General features: G+C 34.7%; 1 protein-coding gene across 19 annotated transcripts in view; it reads right to left on the minus strand.

Annotated features, from left to right (window-relative positions):
- The window catches only part of LOC139982656 (uncharacterized), a 333,630-nt gene that overhangs the window by 207,129 nt on the left and 110,461 nt on the right, over positions 1-16,040 (minus strand). For 3 of the 19 annotated variants that reach the window (XM_071995682.1, XM_071995680.1, XM_071995670.1), the window contains exons 18-21: positions 15,816-16,024; positions 9,237-9,313; positions 7,845-7,915; positions 69-1,991 (exon numbers count right to left, since the gene is read on the minus strand). The exons of 15 other annotated variants lie outside the window; for them this stretch is intronic. In XM_071995682.1, the coding sequence (XP_071851783.1) occupies positions 1,974-1,991; positions 7,845-7,915; positions 9,237-9,313; positions 15,816-16,024 (375 nt within the window). In that variant the 3' untranslated portion in view covers positions 69-1,973. Of the gene's footprint in view, positions 1-68; positions 1,992-7,844; positions 7,916-9,236; positions 9,314-15,815; positions 16,025-16,040 lie in introns of those variants that run through there. One more of the 19 variants, XM_071995685.1, reaches the window with a different exon arrangement.

The following is a 16,040-nucleotide window of genomic DNA, read 5'->3' on the forward strand; positions in this document are numbered from 1 at the left end:
AATGCCTTGAGAGCTCCCACACGATATCGTGTCAATAAAGTGTTAATAAAATTGATAACAACTTCACAGATGATTTACTTTACTTTTATTCAAAGTTTGACGTACAATGAAACACTGTCGTTGGTGGAATAAAGTTTGCACATATAACCATCACATGTTCACTTTCCACCAATCAGAGGAGCATGATACTTAATTTTGGCTATCCCTAAATATGACAGCCGATCATATAATATCCTAAGAAGCGGTTCTAGGAAACCAGTTAAAGCCAAAGGTAAGTGAAATTTACAGGAAAGGCTATAATACAAATCACATGCAATCACACAGTAATATTTGTATCAGTTGCTGTTAAATGTTACTACGCAACCAAGAATGTCTATGTTACAGAAGCGTTGATGTTCCGATAAACCCCTCACAACATTTGCATTTCTTAATTTTAAGTATAAATATGCTTAATACATAAAAATATAAAAACAATACTTTATGTTAAAGTCTCAATACCTGACTTGATGATGAATTTAGGAAAAAACACTTCCGAAGTAGATTCAATGTTGTTATTCTACATGCTCTCTGACCAGATGGGGTAATAGAGAAAAGCTGTCGCAATCGAAAAAAAAGACATTTTTTGCTACCCTTATGGCGAGAACGAAATACCGTAAACTCACTGCGACCGCCGATGTCAGCATGTTTATTACACTAGCCTAACTGTCGTGAACAAAACAGAGAGGTTTGACTTGCGCATGATCTGGTAACATTTTGATTGAAGTTTGTAAAATCTACAGACTCGTTAAAGGTCTGTCGAATGTTGTTCAGCTCAAAACTTGTAACTACAGATAACTCAATAAAAAAAGGAAGAATATTGATATAAAACTTGCATATAACGGTATCATTTTCACTGCGCTTTTAGTACAGTAAGCTGGAAAGGTCGAATTTTAAATTTGGCAAACAAGTTATGATACTTTAACAATGCTAATTAATTTGTCCTAATTATAACATACTTCTAGTTTCCCAAGAGATGAGAAGACATGCGTCAGTGTGGACATTCGATGACACAATTAAATCTACATATCCTCTCTACCATATGCATTATCTCCATTCACTTACTCACACTATCCATAACCACTCACGCATCGATTCTTGTTATTGAATCACTGTATTTACCATGACAACATTATGTACCTCTAAATTAATTACCACGGAGGTAAACTGCATAAAGACTGTTGGATCAGTGTTCATTCTTTCAATATTCCTGGTTTCATGATGGGTGGTGTTTGTACTTATGTGACACCAGCAGTTTCACATTGGAAACGTGAAAGTACCGTCTTTCCAATACTACCACATACCTTAGCTTTGTCTACAGTGATACGTAACCTTTTTTCAAACTATACCTATGTCACAATGTGAAATCTCAAAACCAAGGCAGACAAACTCATCAATATTCCATTTCTTTGTAATTACTCCATCAAGTACAATTTGATGAAAATGTTTTTTTTTTTCAAATAATATTTTCATCTTTCGGGGATAACTTATTGATAAGCATAAATGGTTCCTTCTTTATAATTGGCAGAAGACATATCCATGAAGTGATACAAGAAGAAATTGCTAAACAAAATAAATAAATTTGAAAATCTCAGCATAAAATCGAGTGAATTAAAAACAAGTATGAAGATTTAAACTGAACTACATAACTAAAAGTCTCCTAAGCAAGAAATTTAAACAAATATGGACACATAGTATATGAAAACAGCGATGGTGTTTAAAGCAAAGTAAAAGATTTAAAGAGGACGATGGCCAATGTTGTAACAACGTCACAATTATATATAGAGAACCGAATTCCCTTTGAAGTTTCCCAGTACACTCCCAACTTGTTTTCTGTAAACCTCGGATAAGCAATTTTCGATGAACTGAGTGGTGTATAATTACTCCAGCGGGTTCAGAACAGGTTGTCTTCAGGAACATGTACTTGCATAATTCCTCTACCACGATCCAGCCTTCTACATGACAAAGAAGAATAAAAATCATGCAAACAGAATGCTTGTTATTAGGCCTAGTCATTTACATTATTATTGTTTCATTTTCTTGTTCAGGGCGGGGATAATAATTTTTTTTTTCAGAATTGTTTAAATATTATTATACTTTTTAAATATATGGATGTATAAGAGTGGAATTTTAATAAAACGGAATAATTTTTACTAATAAGTTACTGCTTTTTCTCCTCTAAACATTAAAACTTGTTCAATCAGAATGCGTGGATATTAGGCCTAGTAAGTTTACAATGTTTGTTTGGCGATGCGGGAGGGGGACTTGGATAATCATTACTGTTAGGTATTTAGATGTATATGGGTGGGAATGATAATTCAAAGCATTCGATCCTTACCATAAATGATAAACACAATATTTAGTATGGAATGTATTAATTTAATGTGATATTTCTGCTGGATGATTAATTATTCTTGTTTGCTAAATTACTTTCAGTTGCTCATCAGATAATTATAGATATATGTGTTTATTTTAAATATAACTTAAGTAGCTGAATGCTTAATTGTCTGTTATAGATATATGATTGATTACTATCACTTTACCCCACTCATTGGATGATGATAAGTTCGTGTTCAGTTTGCCATTTAAACCAATATGTTAATAATTGTTTCGTTATGTTTGTTTCTCTTCATGACATTAAACCCCTCACTGTTAGGTATGTAATATAAATTATACTAATACCTCATCACTTCACCACGGTGACTGTTACTATAGTACACTTTATAGTATATCCATTTAATGGCTTGTAACATACATTTACTACATTGGAACTTGAATGGGGCTTGTGAAATGAGTTACACTTTACTTTTCAAATATTTTGATACATATTATGTCAACCCAATCCATTTATAGCATATTTAAAAATGATTGCCTACTACATACTTTAAACCAACCATTTCAATGTTAAGTAATATTTGATAAAGTTCATTTTAATCAACCCACTGCAAATTTTGAAATATTTCTTGACTACATCACTCTCATCCAATCGGTGTATGTTTAGTAATATTTGTTGACTACATCACTTTAATCCACTCAGGGTATTTTTAAGTAATATTTGTTGACTACATCACTTTAATCCACTCATTGATTGTTTAGTAATATTTGTTGACTACTTCCCTTTAAGCGATTCAGTGTATGTTTAGTAATATTTGTTTACTACATCACTCTAATCCACTCAGTGTTTATTTAGAAATATTTGTTGACTACATCCCTTTAATCCACTGAGTGTATATTTAGGAACATTTGTTGACTACTTCTCTTTAATCCACTCAGTGTATATGAGTATTATTTGTTGACTACATCCCTTTAATCCCCTCAGTGTATATTTTAGTAATAGTTGTTAACTACATCGCTTTAATCAACTCAGTGTATTTTATTAGTACTATTTGTTGACTACATCACTCTAATCCACTCAGTGTATTTTTAAGTAGTATTTGTTGACTACATCCCTTTAATCCACTCATTGATTGTTTAGTAATATTTGTTGACTACATCCCTTTGATCCACTCAGTGTATGTTTAGGAATGTTTGTTGACTACATCCCATCATTCCACTCAGTGTAGATTAGTAATATTTGTTGACCACATCGCTTTAATACAATCAGTGCATGTTTAGTAATATTTGTTGACTACACCCTTTTCTCCAATCAGTGTATATTTAGGAATGTTTGTTGACTACATTCCATCATTCCACTCAGTGTAGATTAGTAATATTTGTTGACTACATCACTCTAATCAACCAATTGATTGTTTAGTAAAATTTGATGACTACATTAATTTAATCCACCCATTGCTTGTTAAGTAATATTTGTTGGCAACGTCACTTTAATCCACTCAGTGTATTTTTTAGTAATATTTGTTGACTACATCACTTTAATCCACTCAATGTATTATTAGTAATATTTGTTGACTACATCCCTTTAATCCACTCAGTGTATGGTAAGTAATATTTGTTGACTACATAACTCTTATCCACCCATTGATTGTTTAGTCATACTTGTTGACTACTGGGCAATTCCGTAAAGTCGGACGTACATTTCGGACAGTTTGTTGATCCATATCTCAATGGCTATATATAGGAGATAACTTTTCATTTGGGTTTTATGGAACATCTACCTTGTATTATTCTTGTATGGAGTTTCATCCCTTGTCCATCTAAATAAACTACAAAAATACTCAAAAAACCTCCCTGTGACGGACGTACCCAGAGAAAGTGACTTTTTCAGATCGTAATTTTCTTTTGAAAATTTCTGTGAATTGGGATGGGATGCAATTTAAAACTACTATACATGTTATGAAGAAGACTCTTAACTACACATATCAGTAAACAAGCAGTTGAAACCTATATCACTTCCCTGCAATATATTCAAAAATTCCTCTGTGACGGACGTACAATTTTTTGTGACGGACGTACACGTGTGAAATTATATAGTAAATGTACGTCCGTCACAAACAAAAGTGCTACTTGGTACCCCTAAAATTTTAATTTGTGACAGAGCTTCACCCAGAGTTTCCATTGTTGACAGATGTACACAATAATGCAGCTCATTTACTTGTGGCTAATGGAACAACTTAGGTAAAAGTAATAGTGAAAAGAAGGTTTACCCTCTCACAAAATTTCTATTCTATTGGAAATCTATATTTCACTTTAAGTTTTATGCAAATCATCAATGGTACTGTAAGCTCATTTAAAATTTTGTGTGCATCATTTCAAACAATACAGATGTTAGACCCCTAGGGAGTTGAAGTTCTTTAGTGGGTCAGAATGATGGGTCTTTATTAATGGTATGAGCACCAAACCATTTTTCTTTCACTTTTCTTCACACCCTGTTTATTTACTTGACAATTTTTTTTTATTAAAATACATACATGCTGCAAGCATCTGTATGGATGACTTAACAGCACATTTCAGCAAACAAGAAATTCAGAACTTCAGATGTGTGATACATTGTGTTGTATTGCTTCAGGAGTTCTTAGGCTGTGTTCACATTGGATCCCCTGTTCTTAGTCCTGTGTTGACAATTTAACCGCAAATATGTTTCCAAAATCTCCTATTTTAGTGTTCACACTTGAACTCATGCTCCAGCTCTGATTTCCCACTCTGAGTCAATGAAGAGGAAGTTACAATATTTGTATGGTGACTCTCACAAAAGTGCAAAATGCACAAAGTGTATGGCAAATTTCTAATAAAGATGAGTGTCACTAACTTCTGCATGCAGTGTATATTGATTCAATATTGAGGTGAAAGTGGGAGAAAGAAGTCAGTGTTATAACACTGTTATAACAAGTAAAGTCAGTGTTATAACCAGGGTGTGCATACTACAAATAGATATTCAGCAGTACTGCTGAATAGCTATGAGAGCATTAACTGGCAATAGTTCTTAAATATCTCATGTCAAGATACAGAGATACAGCGGCACACCCATGGTTAGTATAGCAACTATGAAACATGTATAAAGGTAATACACACAAACACTGTGAAGTTAAGGAAGAACCATCTGGTAACTCTGTCCACCAACATAACACTATGAGCAAATGTGGTTCAAATTAACTTTTCTTCCACATTAATGATACCTGAAACCCAACACAAAAGGTAATGAACCTAAAGCAAATGTAGAACAAATTACATCAAAACAATAACATGCATACTACAGCGGTAACAAAATACTAACAATTGCAATAACAGTTCTTGATGACTCTCAGACAATCTTCCTTCTAAAACTGATTTATTATTTACTAAAAACTAGTTGAACACAGTGTAAAATATACAGTGTGTTGGATATTGAAAGGAAACCTTATGGTCAGAGGGAAGAATAAATGGCAGAACTACAAGAAACAATGTTGTACACAAACAGATAGTTTGTAGCTAATAGTTCCATATATGTCCATGGTTAGTTTGCCTAATAGTGAGTTGAACAGACATGGTGTTATGTAGTTTGTTTGCCTTGATCTTCGGTCACCTTGGTCCCCGAGTGTTCACACTCTGGAACTGATATCCCCCAGAACAGGGGACCAACATGTCGCGGTCTGACCCTGAGAAGGATAGTATTTACATTAGGATGTTGATATCGAGCAGGGGATATGATTCGGTCGGATCCCCTCTGTGTGTTTTCTAATGTGAACAAGGCTTTCAGATGAAAGTGTTATATCAATGTAGACAATAGCATACTGAACATGTGGTTCAATACCATGCTATTTCTTTGATATCTTGCAAAGTGCTAATTCCAATAACACAAATATATATGCTAGTTGACACTGAAGTATATATGCAATGTTTGCATACCACTACATTTATGCTAATGAAGCAATCACAAAACTACCTAATATCTGTGTTAATGACTAAATGGGTTTGATTATTGAATTCAGAGGTACTGTAGTGATAAACATGTTAAAATACATTGTTTATCTAAACAAAAATAATGTGACGGACGTACGCGTGACGGACGTACGTGACGGACGTACGAAAATACGTACGTCTGTCACAGCATTTTCTGAAAAAATAAAATCCTAGGGATTAAAGGCACATTATGTAGTTATTGAGTGTTCAAAATGTGCATTGAATTGTAGATGTCTTGAAATCTGGGTACCTCCTTCTGTATGAAATTTTAAAAAATGTGATTTTTCTGTGACGGACGTACACATGACAATTTACATTTGTACAAAAAGTTATTCTCAGAAAACTGAAAATCCCTGCAACTTTATCTGTTTGTCAACTGAATCTATATATTATATCACTTCAGCAAATCCAAGAATATTTATTCCTCTGAAGATACACAGGCAAAAATAGGCATTTTGTTTTTGGGTAATTTTTGTGAAGCAAATTTGAGATTTTTTCGGTTGACTAATACACACCTTAATCTGCCTGAAAACAATGTGTTCTATGAAAATTAGCTAAATATTATGAAACTTCAGAGTTTTAGCTTTCATCTGATACCCTATATGTAATGATTCAACGTTTTTAAGTTTTGGTGAAAAGGTTTACTAGTTTACGGAACTGCTCTACATATTTTTAACCCACTCAGTGTATATTTCGTTATATTTGTTGACTACATCCCTTTAAGCCACTCAGTGTATGTTTAGTGATATTTGTTGACTACATCCCTTTTATCCACTGAGAGTATGTTTTGTAATATTTGTTGACTACATCCCTTTAATCCACTCAGTGTATATTAGCAATATTTGTGACTACATCACTCTAATCTACTCTGTGTATGTTAGTAATTACAACATCAATTTTATCAATTCAATGCAAATGTTAAAATATTTGTTGACTACATCCCTTAATCCACTCAGTGTATGTTACTAATATTTGTTGACCACATCCCTTTAATCCACCCGTTGCTTGTTTAGTAATATTTGACTACATCACTTTAATCCCCTCAGTGTGTGTTCAGTAATATTTGTAAATTATTATTTGTAAATTTTATTTTAATCAACCCATTGCATAATTAGAAACATTTGTTACTATTAACTTTCATCCAATCACTCATCGTGTTTTGCTCACTTGTCTCTAATCACCCGATATGTCATTACTTTCTTTATACTACTTCTCATTCAGAAACCATCAGCTGATAACCGATATATGACTCAATTAAACAGTAATTGATATCACAGTTGTAGTTAGTTCACTTTCTCTGTATTACTTTGACTAAGCCATGGTGTGGTCATTACAGTGACGTGCGCTGAATTACAAACGCCTGGGGATACTCAGTGGTATGATCATCTTGCTAGTAATAACATTATCGATATGTTAATAAAACAAATATTAAAACATTATCATTATTTACATGAGATGTAATGATCACTTACTTCCCAACGGCCAGAGTCGAGATCAAGCTTATAGCGTTCATCAAACTTAGCATAAACAGGAATCCATAAAACTGTAAGATTAATAAACAATATAAAGGGTTTAACGAATAAAAAATTATCAATGATGTATTAGTGAATGAAACATTTTGAACAATACACAATAGAAACAACCATATTACGTTTTACTAAGATCTTTGTTGACGCTAGGGATGCATATTATTTATTTTCGCTAAAAATAGTTTCGGTTGTCATGGTGTCACATGTTCTTTAGAAAAGTAATTTTGGGGAGCATGGTGAAAACAAACATACTGAGAATGCATTTATAAACAAAAAAACTAAAACTGTAGATAATCCCAATTAATCCCCCTCTCCGTTCCTGTCCTTAGTTAGCACACAGCTACCATGAAGTATTAAATAAACTATAAATCTGTTCGACGTTACACGATAAGTTCATCACACATTTAAACAAATTTTATTTGTTGTTTTTTTCTGCAATATTTGACCTATATTAAATAGTTGTTTAGAAGTGCGAGTGATTACCATTCCGTCTTTTCACAATTTTGACAGAATGTAGCAGTCTGACATAGAGGTCAAATAGATGGGTCTATACAGTTTGTGATCAATTTAACAATTTCAATAGTGAACATCAATAAAAAAAAAAAAAACGTATTTACGGTCGTAATAAACACCAAAAAAGCACTATTAACATTTCAATGTATTAGTTGACTTGTTGTGAAAGAAGTAGAAATTTCAAAGTTGCTACTTTATGATTAAACAGTGGGAAATTCGAGAAATTTAGCCAAAGATTTGAGATTTAAATTCTGAATTTTCGGTATAAAATAGCAACATTTCCAGTGTCCTACTTGAGCCACCGTAGTACCGAAAAAAAAACTCAGACCTGTAAAACCAATCGCGCTCTGTTTTCTCATGTTTAAATCGCTTCCTACGATACTGTTTTCATTACTTTTTTTTCTAATGACATACGTAATCAGAAAGCCTTTTTTAAATATATTCTAGTATTGTTATTTGTATGATGGGCTTGATACACAGTTATATGTACTTGCTTAAATAATGTAGGAGAATGTTGGCTTATGGCAGTCTTTAATGCAGCAGATTGACTTTAATCAAGAAAGATAATTTACTGAACTTGTTGCAAAGTAGAATCTACCCTGTACTGTACGACACAACAAATAAATGATATCTCACAAATGTTCTGACTTATGAATATCTGTCCATGTCTAATTCAACAGGCAATGACGCCCGGTGATATAGCGCCCTCACTTTGACTGAACCTAAAACCCAATCAATACACGACTACGGGAATGGTTTGGACTGTAAACAACATGATATACATGAAAAGACACTAATTGATTAATAAAGTGAGTACTGTACCTTCCACTCCCCGAGATTTCAATGTGGATAGAGATGGTCCGACGGGTATTGATGAGGGCAGCAGACAGTCAGATAGGCTATAATTAGAGAAGGAAATATAATGAGTCATTTTTCATTATATCCTTCTTTAATTGTTACCCTTTTGGATAATGCAGTATAAAGATAAACCCATTGAACGCAATACATCGATCGGAAACTTATGATACATTAGGAGTTGGGCAACAGCGAAAGTATTCCAGCAATTAATATACTTAATTACATAGTATACGCTCTGCTTCACTCTGTTCACATCGTCTCTACTCCCCCCCCCCCCCTTAACTACCACTCTTTTCCTGTTTTCCGTTGTTCTTACTTATTTGGCTATTATTCTGGGGGCAAGGTGGGGGCACCCTAGAACACCTTATATGGGATTATAGCTTCAGTAATCCTACGGCAGCACCCACTCGTTTATACAAATATTTCATTCGCTCCTGGACCTGCCATAAACATTTCAGTCACTACCTAAATCAGTCGGAAGAATATTCAAATGTTACACCGTACCCCGACACCCACCTTATAAATTAATTCGCACGACACTGGGTTTCGCGATTAAATGATGACATGTTGTAATTAGTTTATATAATGTTTACAAAAAGAAAGAACTAACCTTGTATCATTACGTAAACTTTAACAATCAACATTAATTTCTGCTTCAGTTGATGTTTATTTTCCATAATGTTTAATTATTGTGGTCTGAGCTTATTAATATGTTGTGTCAGAATTTATAGTGAAGAAAGTTAACATATGAACATTGTGTGTAAATGAGAAATCCAAATAGCAGAGACATACGTGTTTAACAACAAATTACGATAGGCCTATTAAGAACGCCACACAAAATAAAATGATTCTGAAAAATGACTTTGTAGGGCAAAAAAGGATTTCACGTTACTTTATAACAGGGTTGTCCAGCCTTGGGCCCGCGGGCCACAGTGCGGCCCGCCGCAAGGTCCCGTCCGGCCCGCCAACCTCATAATTTACAAATGTGCTTTTACCCAGGAGTTCTTTCTTGATAAATTTCAGAGATCATTATATCTCAATATGAAGATTGTTTTGATACAGATCAGAAGGCTTGTGAAGTGTCATTTCCTGCAATCTGGGGATCTTTTGGGCGATTTTTTTTCTTGCACGCCACGCGCCAACCTACGGTGGCGCTCCGATTGTAAAGTAACTTCATTTCCCATACCCCCTAACAGACCCCTAGCGAGGCCACTGAAATTTGCCGCTCTGGCACGAAACCCTAAGTATGCCACCGGAGCTTGTAGGCTCATGCGGCCCCTCCTTTATCATAATCATTCGAGGTGGCCCTCCTCATCAAAAGGTTGGACAACCCTGCTTTATAGGCTCTTCTTTATTCATTGTTTTACACAGGTAATTGAAGATATAGAAGCACGTTACGGCATTATGATGGTAGCTGTAGTGTACATATGTTGAAGGGAAGCCATATGGGAAGTTTAGATGTAAATTAATTGTTAGGTTTTTATTATTATTATTATTATTATTATTATTACATTTTAACATGTCAAAAAGAGACCGAGAGGTCATATGAGCTGAGTGGGTGGACCGTATAGCGGACGGTAGATTCACCCCCCCCCCCCGTTCGTCTTTGGAATAAAGCTCTGTATATACATATGTTCACAGTGCCTCAATAGGGTTAGGGTTAGACTAAATATATTTATAACCGTAGTTTCACATTAGACTACTACACTGTTCACACGATTAAGATGTTAGGAGCTCTCTACGTTTGTTGTTATTATATTTAAACTTGTGGAAACTAAAACTAACACACGGTCATCGCATCCGCGATCGTGCATATATACGTGATGAGAGGTTAAAATGAGCCGTCCCTTTTTTATCGCCATTCCTATACGTGCCTAGAATTTCAAGGTTTAACATTGCTAATGACATCACAAGAAATTATATAAACATTTCGCTAAAATCTAACTGAAATAGCCATATCACACGTACAGACTTCCACATTATCAAAGGTCTACTTTCATTTTGGAAGTGGAAATTTTCAGCGGGAGGGAGGGTGGGGGGGGGTCTGGGTTCGGTCCTGTTTTTATTTAATGAAATTGTTGAAAATAAGCCGGAACTTTGAGTAACTGGTAAACAGACATCAACACATCAGAGCAAATCTTTGCATCATGTACTGTTTAACATTTTCTCCCGCCTAGTAGAGTTGAAAATTGTTTGATTATACATGGGCGTGGTTATTTTTTTTTTTTTTTTAGAACTGCAATAGCACGGTGAGGTATAGAAGCCAAATTGTACAGGTATCTTTCGATCACAATAATTTATGTGTATATAAAAATTGCTCTAAAAGAATGTTGTGCTAGTTAATAATATTTGAAAAGTTCTAAATTTCTCTGACTGATGAAAGTAGGGGCATGGACCTTCATAGGAGGGCCAGAGTAGTATTTTATAATGGAGGGTATGTTGCCCTGGGGTCATTCAAGCCAATGTAGGGCATCGGGGTTCCTACCCGGAAATAAGAATGTTAGACGATAGATAGAGTGTGGTCCCATACACAAAGTTTTGCTATAATAAATACGCTGTGTGACGTTTAAGAAATAAAGAGTGTGGGGGGGGGGGGGGCATCAGTAGTAGTGGTCCTATTCTTCCCTGGCAGAATGCAAATATCCGCCGACTGAGCCATAATCCCCCAATTGATTAAGATCGTTTTTGCAATAATAATAGGCCTAATGAAATCGTAAGAGATGTTAGTAGTTAGTATCATTTTCTTCCAAACATCGTGTGGCTAATATAATAATGTGGCATCATAATAAAATAGAGACAGATTTAGTACTTGTCAAAATGACCTTCAGAACAACAGATCATTGACGTATTCAGATACCGAAGCTGCAGTCGTTTAGTCACGTGACGTATTATCGCGCGATTGACAGGTCATGTATAAATAATACAATGAGCTTGATATGCAGTGTACATCATTATATTAATAGAGATTATAATGAAAGGGAAGTTAAAATTCACTAGTAGGTCTGTACACAGATGTCATATGTTATATGTACACAGTGTAGAAACAGCGTGATCACTGTACGGTAATATAATAGTAGCATATTGACTCCTTAAAAATGGATAAAAATATTCAGAGTATGGTGAGGCAGTCATATCTGGATGGATTAATTTGTGTGATTAAGCGTGTATTAGAGAAAGGCCTAGAATACTGTAGGTCACAGCTAAAAGACTTGGTTGTTTACACTTTGTTTTGCTTTTCTAACTATAGACACACGGCGGGTAGGGCGGGGGGGGGGGTAGGTGGTACTGAAAAAGATGAATACAAATAAAGGTACGAACTATAAGGGACAATCGCAATACTGAAATATACTTCCTTTTGGTAACGAAGATCCGATACATAAGTAACGAAATGAGATGATATAAAGAAATGACGTTGTAGAAATGTTCAGATACCAGCGGGAGGAGGGGGGGGGGGGGAATTCAACTACAATTGGAAACATGGTAGGGTTAGAGTAATGTAAGGTAGGGAGGGGGCTGTAGAAAACACTTATAATTGCAAAGGAAAGAAGGGGGTAAAGGAAGTAATATATATCAGGGTCTAGTGAGGGAGTAGTTACGTGGTGGAGGGAACCGGATTAAGTGCGGTAGATGTGTACATGTTTTATTAACGTTGCTCGGGTCCGTTGTTATAACTTGTGTTGGAGGGAATATGCTAGTTACTATGAAAATATATATTTCCGTCTTAAATCAATAATTTATTGTCCAATCTAAAGCCAATAAGGAAGTTAACTTATTTTTCTTAAGACTTTCTGAGCTCAAGTATACACGCCTGATGCACACCGCATACTATATTATAATACCCTGGCTTAAAATCACCGATTTGGACACATTGCTTTCTGTTGGACAGATAACTAGTTAGCCAGTCATGAAGAATTCCTGAATTCCATAATGTTTAAGTTTGTAAAGTAATAAACAATATATATTTGTATCAAAAGCTTTTTCAGATCAATGAACCATCAGTAATTGATTTTATATGATCTAGTGGCATAATGATGTTTTCCAGTAATTCTAATAATGCCATAGATGTAGATTATCCATGCTGGAAATCTTACGGACTCTCAGAAAGGACATGGTGCTTGACAGGAAAGCTATCTAGACTTTTATCAAACAACTTTTGAAGTACTTTGGTTAACAACGGTAGTGAAGGTGGATTGTCAATAATTTATGATACATATGTTGATACTACCCCATCTACCCCCCCCCCCGTGTTACCCATGACAGCCCACATCTTTATTCACCATGTGATGTTTGTTTGTGATAATTCCAGTAACAGTACTTGAAGTGAACAGTTTTATCACAGTGTAAATAACTCCTGAGACTGGTGTGTTTGTTTTGGGAATTTTCCTAGTTCTTAACTAGTATAAAAATTAAACATTTACTAAGATTCAGTGCATAGGAAAACAAATTAATAAATAAGTATGTATAATAACTGTCAAATATTTAACAGATTGATCACGATTTGCTCTATATTTTGTTTCCATTTTCCCGTATACACTTGTTTCCCTTTGGTTTCCTTTCATATTAACTTCATGCATAACCTTATCCTTTCTCTTTTTCCTTTCTTCTACAATTATTATTTTCACAAAAGGAAGAAAAATAACAATAAACAAATTCTACTTCAAAAAAAAAAAAGAAGAAATTTCCTTCACAGTTTTAGAGCCAATATCAAGAAGGCTTTCGAACGATTTGAAACCAGACAGTGTCTAGACATGACGTATCTATTGCAATATCCAGGTACTTGTTTGTCAGTAAATTCCAGGTGTTTTTTTATAAAGGACGCGCGCGCCAATTTTACTGAATACAACTTCTTTTCATTGGAAGGCGCGCGCGTGTATTCCATTGAATACAACTTATTTTCATTGTATTGTTCAAGTATTTGATTGACAGGTGTTGAACAAAAGAAAATGTTAAACTATTGAAAGTGTCAGTACAGTCAGTGTACATCTTTAGCGACAGAAAACAAAATAATGAAATAAGTTCAATAGACTTTAGCGATAAAACATAATGTGTTCTGAGTAGAATAGAGTGGAAATTTTTTTAACGTACAGATGTATGATATAAATGTGTAGAGTATTGGGTATATATGACAGGTTAGATTTTGCAAATGGGAATATAGTGACAACACACTGAAGAGTATATAGAGATAAGATAAGGGTTATTGGCCTTGTAGGTTTGGGAGGGAGGGTGGTATGTTGGGGAGGGGGCGTGGGTTGGGGAAGGGAGGAGGGGGGGGGGGGTTGGGAGGGGGTTGTTTGGCAAGGGACAGGAAAATGCGATGTTAGTAATGATCTACATTAGAGATTATTCTTTAAACAGAAGTACTGTCTTTGTTTCTATTGGTATATTCTGCACACAACGAGAACACAAGAGAATAAAATATATACGAGATTTTGAGACTGTTTTATTGGTCTCTACTGTGTGGGGATTGACTGTAATGTTATATGGGTTAATAAAATGCATATATCTAGAGTTGTTTGTCGCTTGGCGGCGGGAGCTGGGAGGGGGGGGGGCAAGGGTTGGAGTGGAGGAGGTGACGACAGGTTGATCAGAAGAGACTGACAATAATAGTATGACAGGAGACCTTGCTGAGTATATGTGTGTGTGGGAGGGGGGTGTTAGTGCGTGTGTGTGGGGGGTAGTGTGTGCGGGGGGGGGGGCAAGGGGTTTTGATTGTTAACAAGAAAAGCTTCCAAGTGTTATAAACAGATTAAGAAATGGGGTAAGTAGTCTAGCATAGTTTGGTTTATGGGGAGGGGGTAGGGTGGATGAGGGAAAGCTTAGGGTAGTTTAGTTGAAAGAGGTGCCGTATTAATAGATGGGCCAATTACGATATGTTTAATTTATACCACTGTCTTTTGTTTAGTTTAAAATAAATGTGCAATAATTATCATTTAATTGATTAACTAATTAAAGAACATTTCCTCCTGATAAAGAGGAAAATACTGAGCTTTAGTATAACAAAGTTGATTTTTTTCAGCATTCTCTAGCCTCTTTCCTTAAAACAAAATATGTTAATATAATTCATCAAAGTTTGTGTTTATTTATTTTAGGTAGATTTTGGCGAAACGTTTTATTTTTCTTACTCTAAGATTATGATAACTGAAATGATTTATCCCTCATATCTTGGTCTAATTATATCGTACTGTTTTGATATTGTTTCAATGAGATATATTATTTGTTTACATTTAAGCTAGCGACTCCTATCTCCTTATTTCAATACATATCATTTTGTTGAAGAATTTATTGTTAAAGTTTATGTATTTCTGTCTCTATTTTACTCCCCCATTAATCATATATCCTTACCTGATGACTGTTCTTTAACTGTTAGTTTATTTTATTATTAAATTTCGTCTTCAGTTGTTTTGTTTTACTTATCAATTAAACCCTTCAGTAATTATCAAATATAACTATATTAATAATTCCTTTCTTGTTAACACTTAATAACTTCAATTAGTTATGTTATTAATTACTAATATTATTAACATATGTATTAATTGTACTTACATCAGTTGCTTGAATCTTTGTGAGTGTTGTACATAGTTTAATATTCCATTAACTTCATGTTTATTCATTTCTCTCCCTTTCTCTGTCTGTATGTGCATAATCTCTATTGATGTTATGATTGGTAGAGAGAGACCAGAGGAGAGGATAATGTTCCCATCTTCATCAATCTTGCTAAAGGACCAGCCTAGAGTCACACTGAATATGGGAATCTAAAGAAAGGAAAAT

This window comes from Apostichopus japonicus, chromosome 16 (genome assembly GCF_037975245.1).
Source record: "Apostichopus japonicus isolate 1M-3 chromosome 16, ASM3797524v1, whole genome shotgun sequence".
NCBI classification, from domain to species: domain Eukaryota; kingdom Metazoa; phylum Echinodermata; class Holothuroidea; order Aspidochirotida; family Stichopodidae; genus Apostichopus; species Apostichopus japonicus.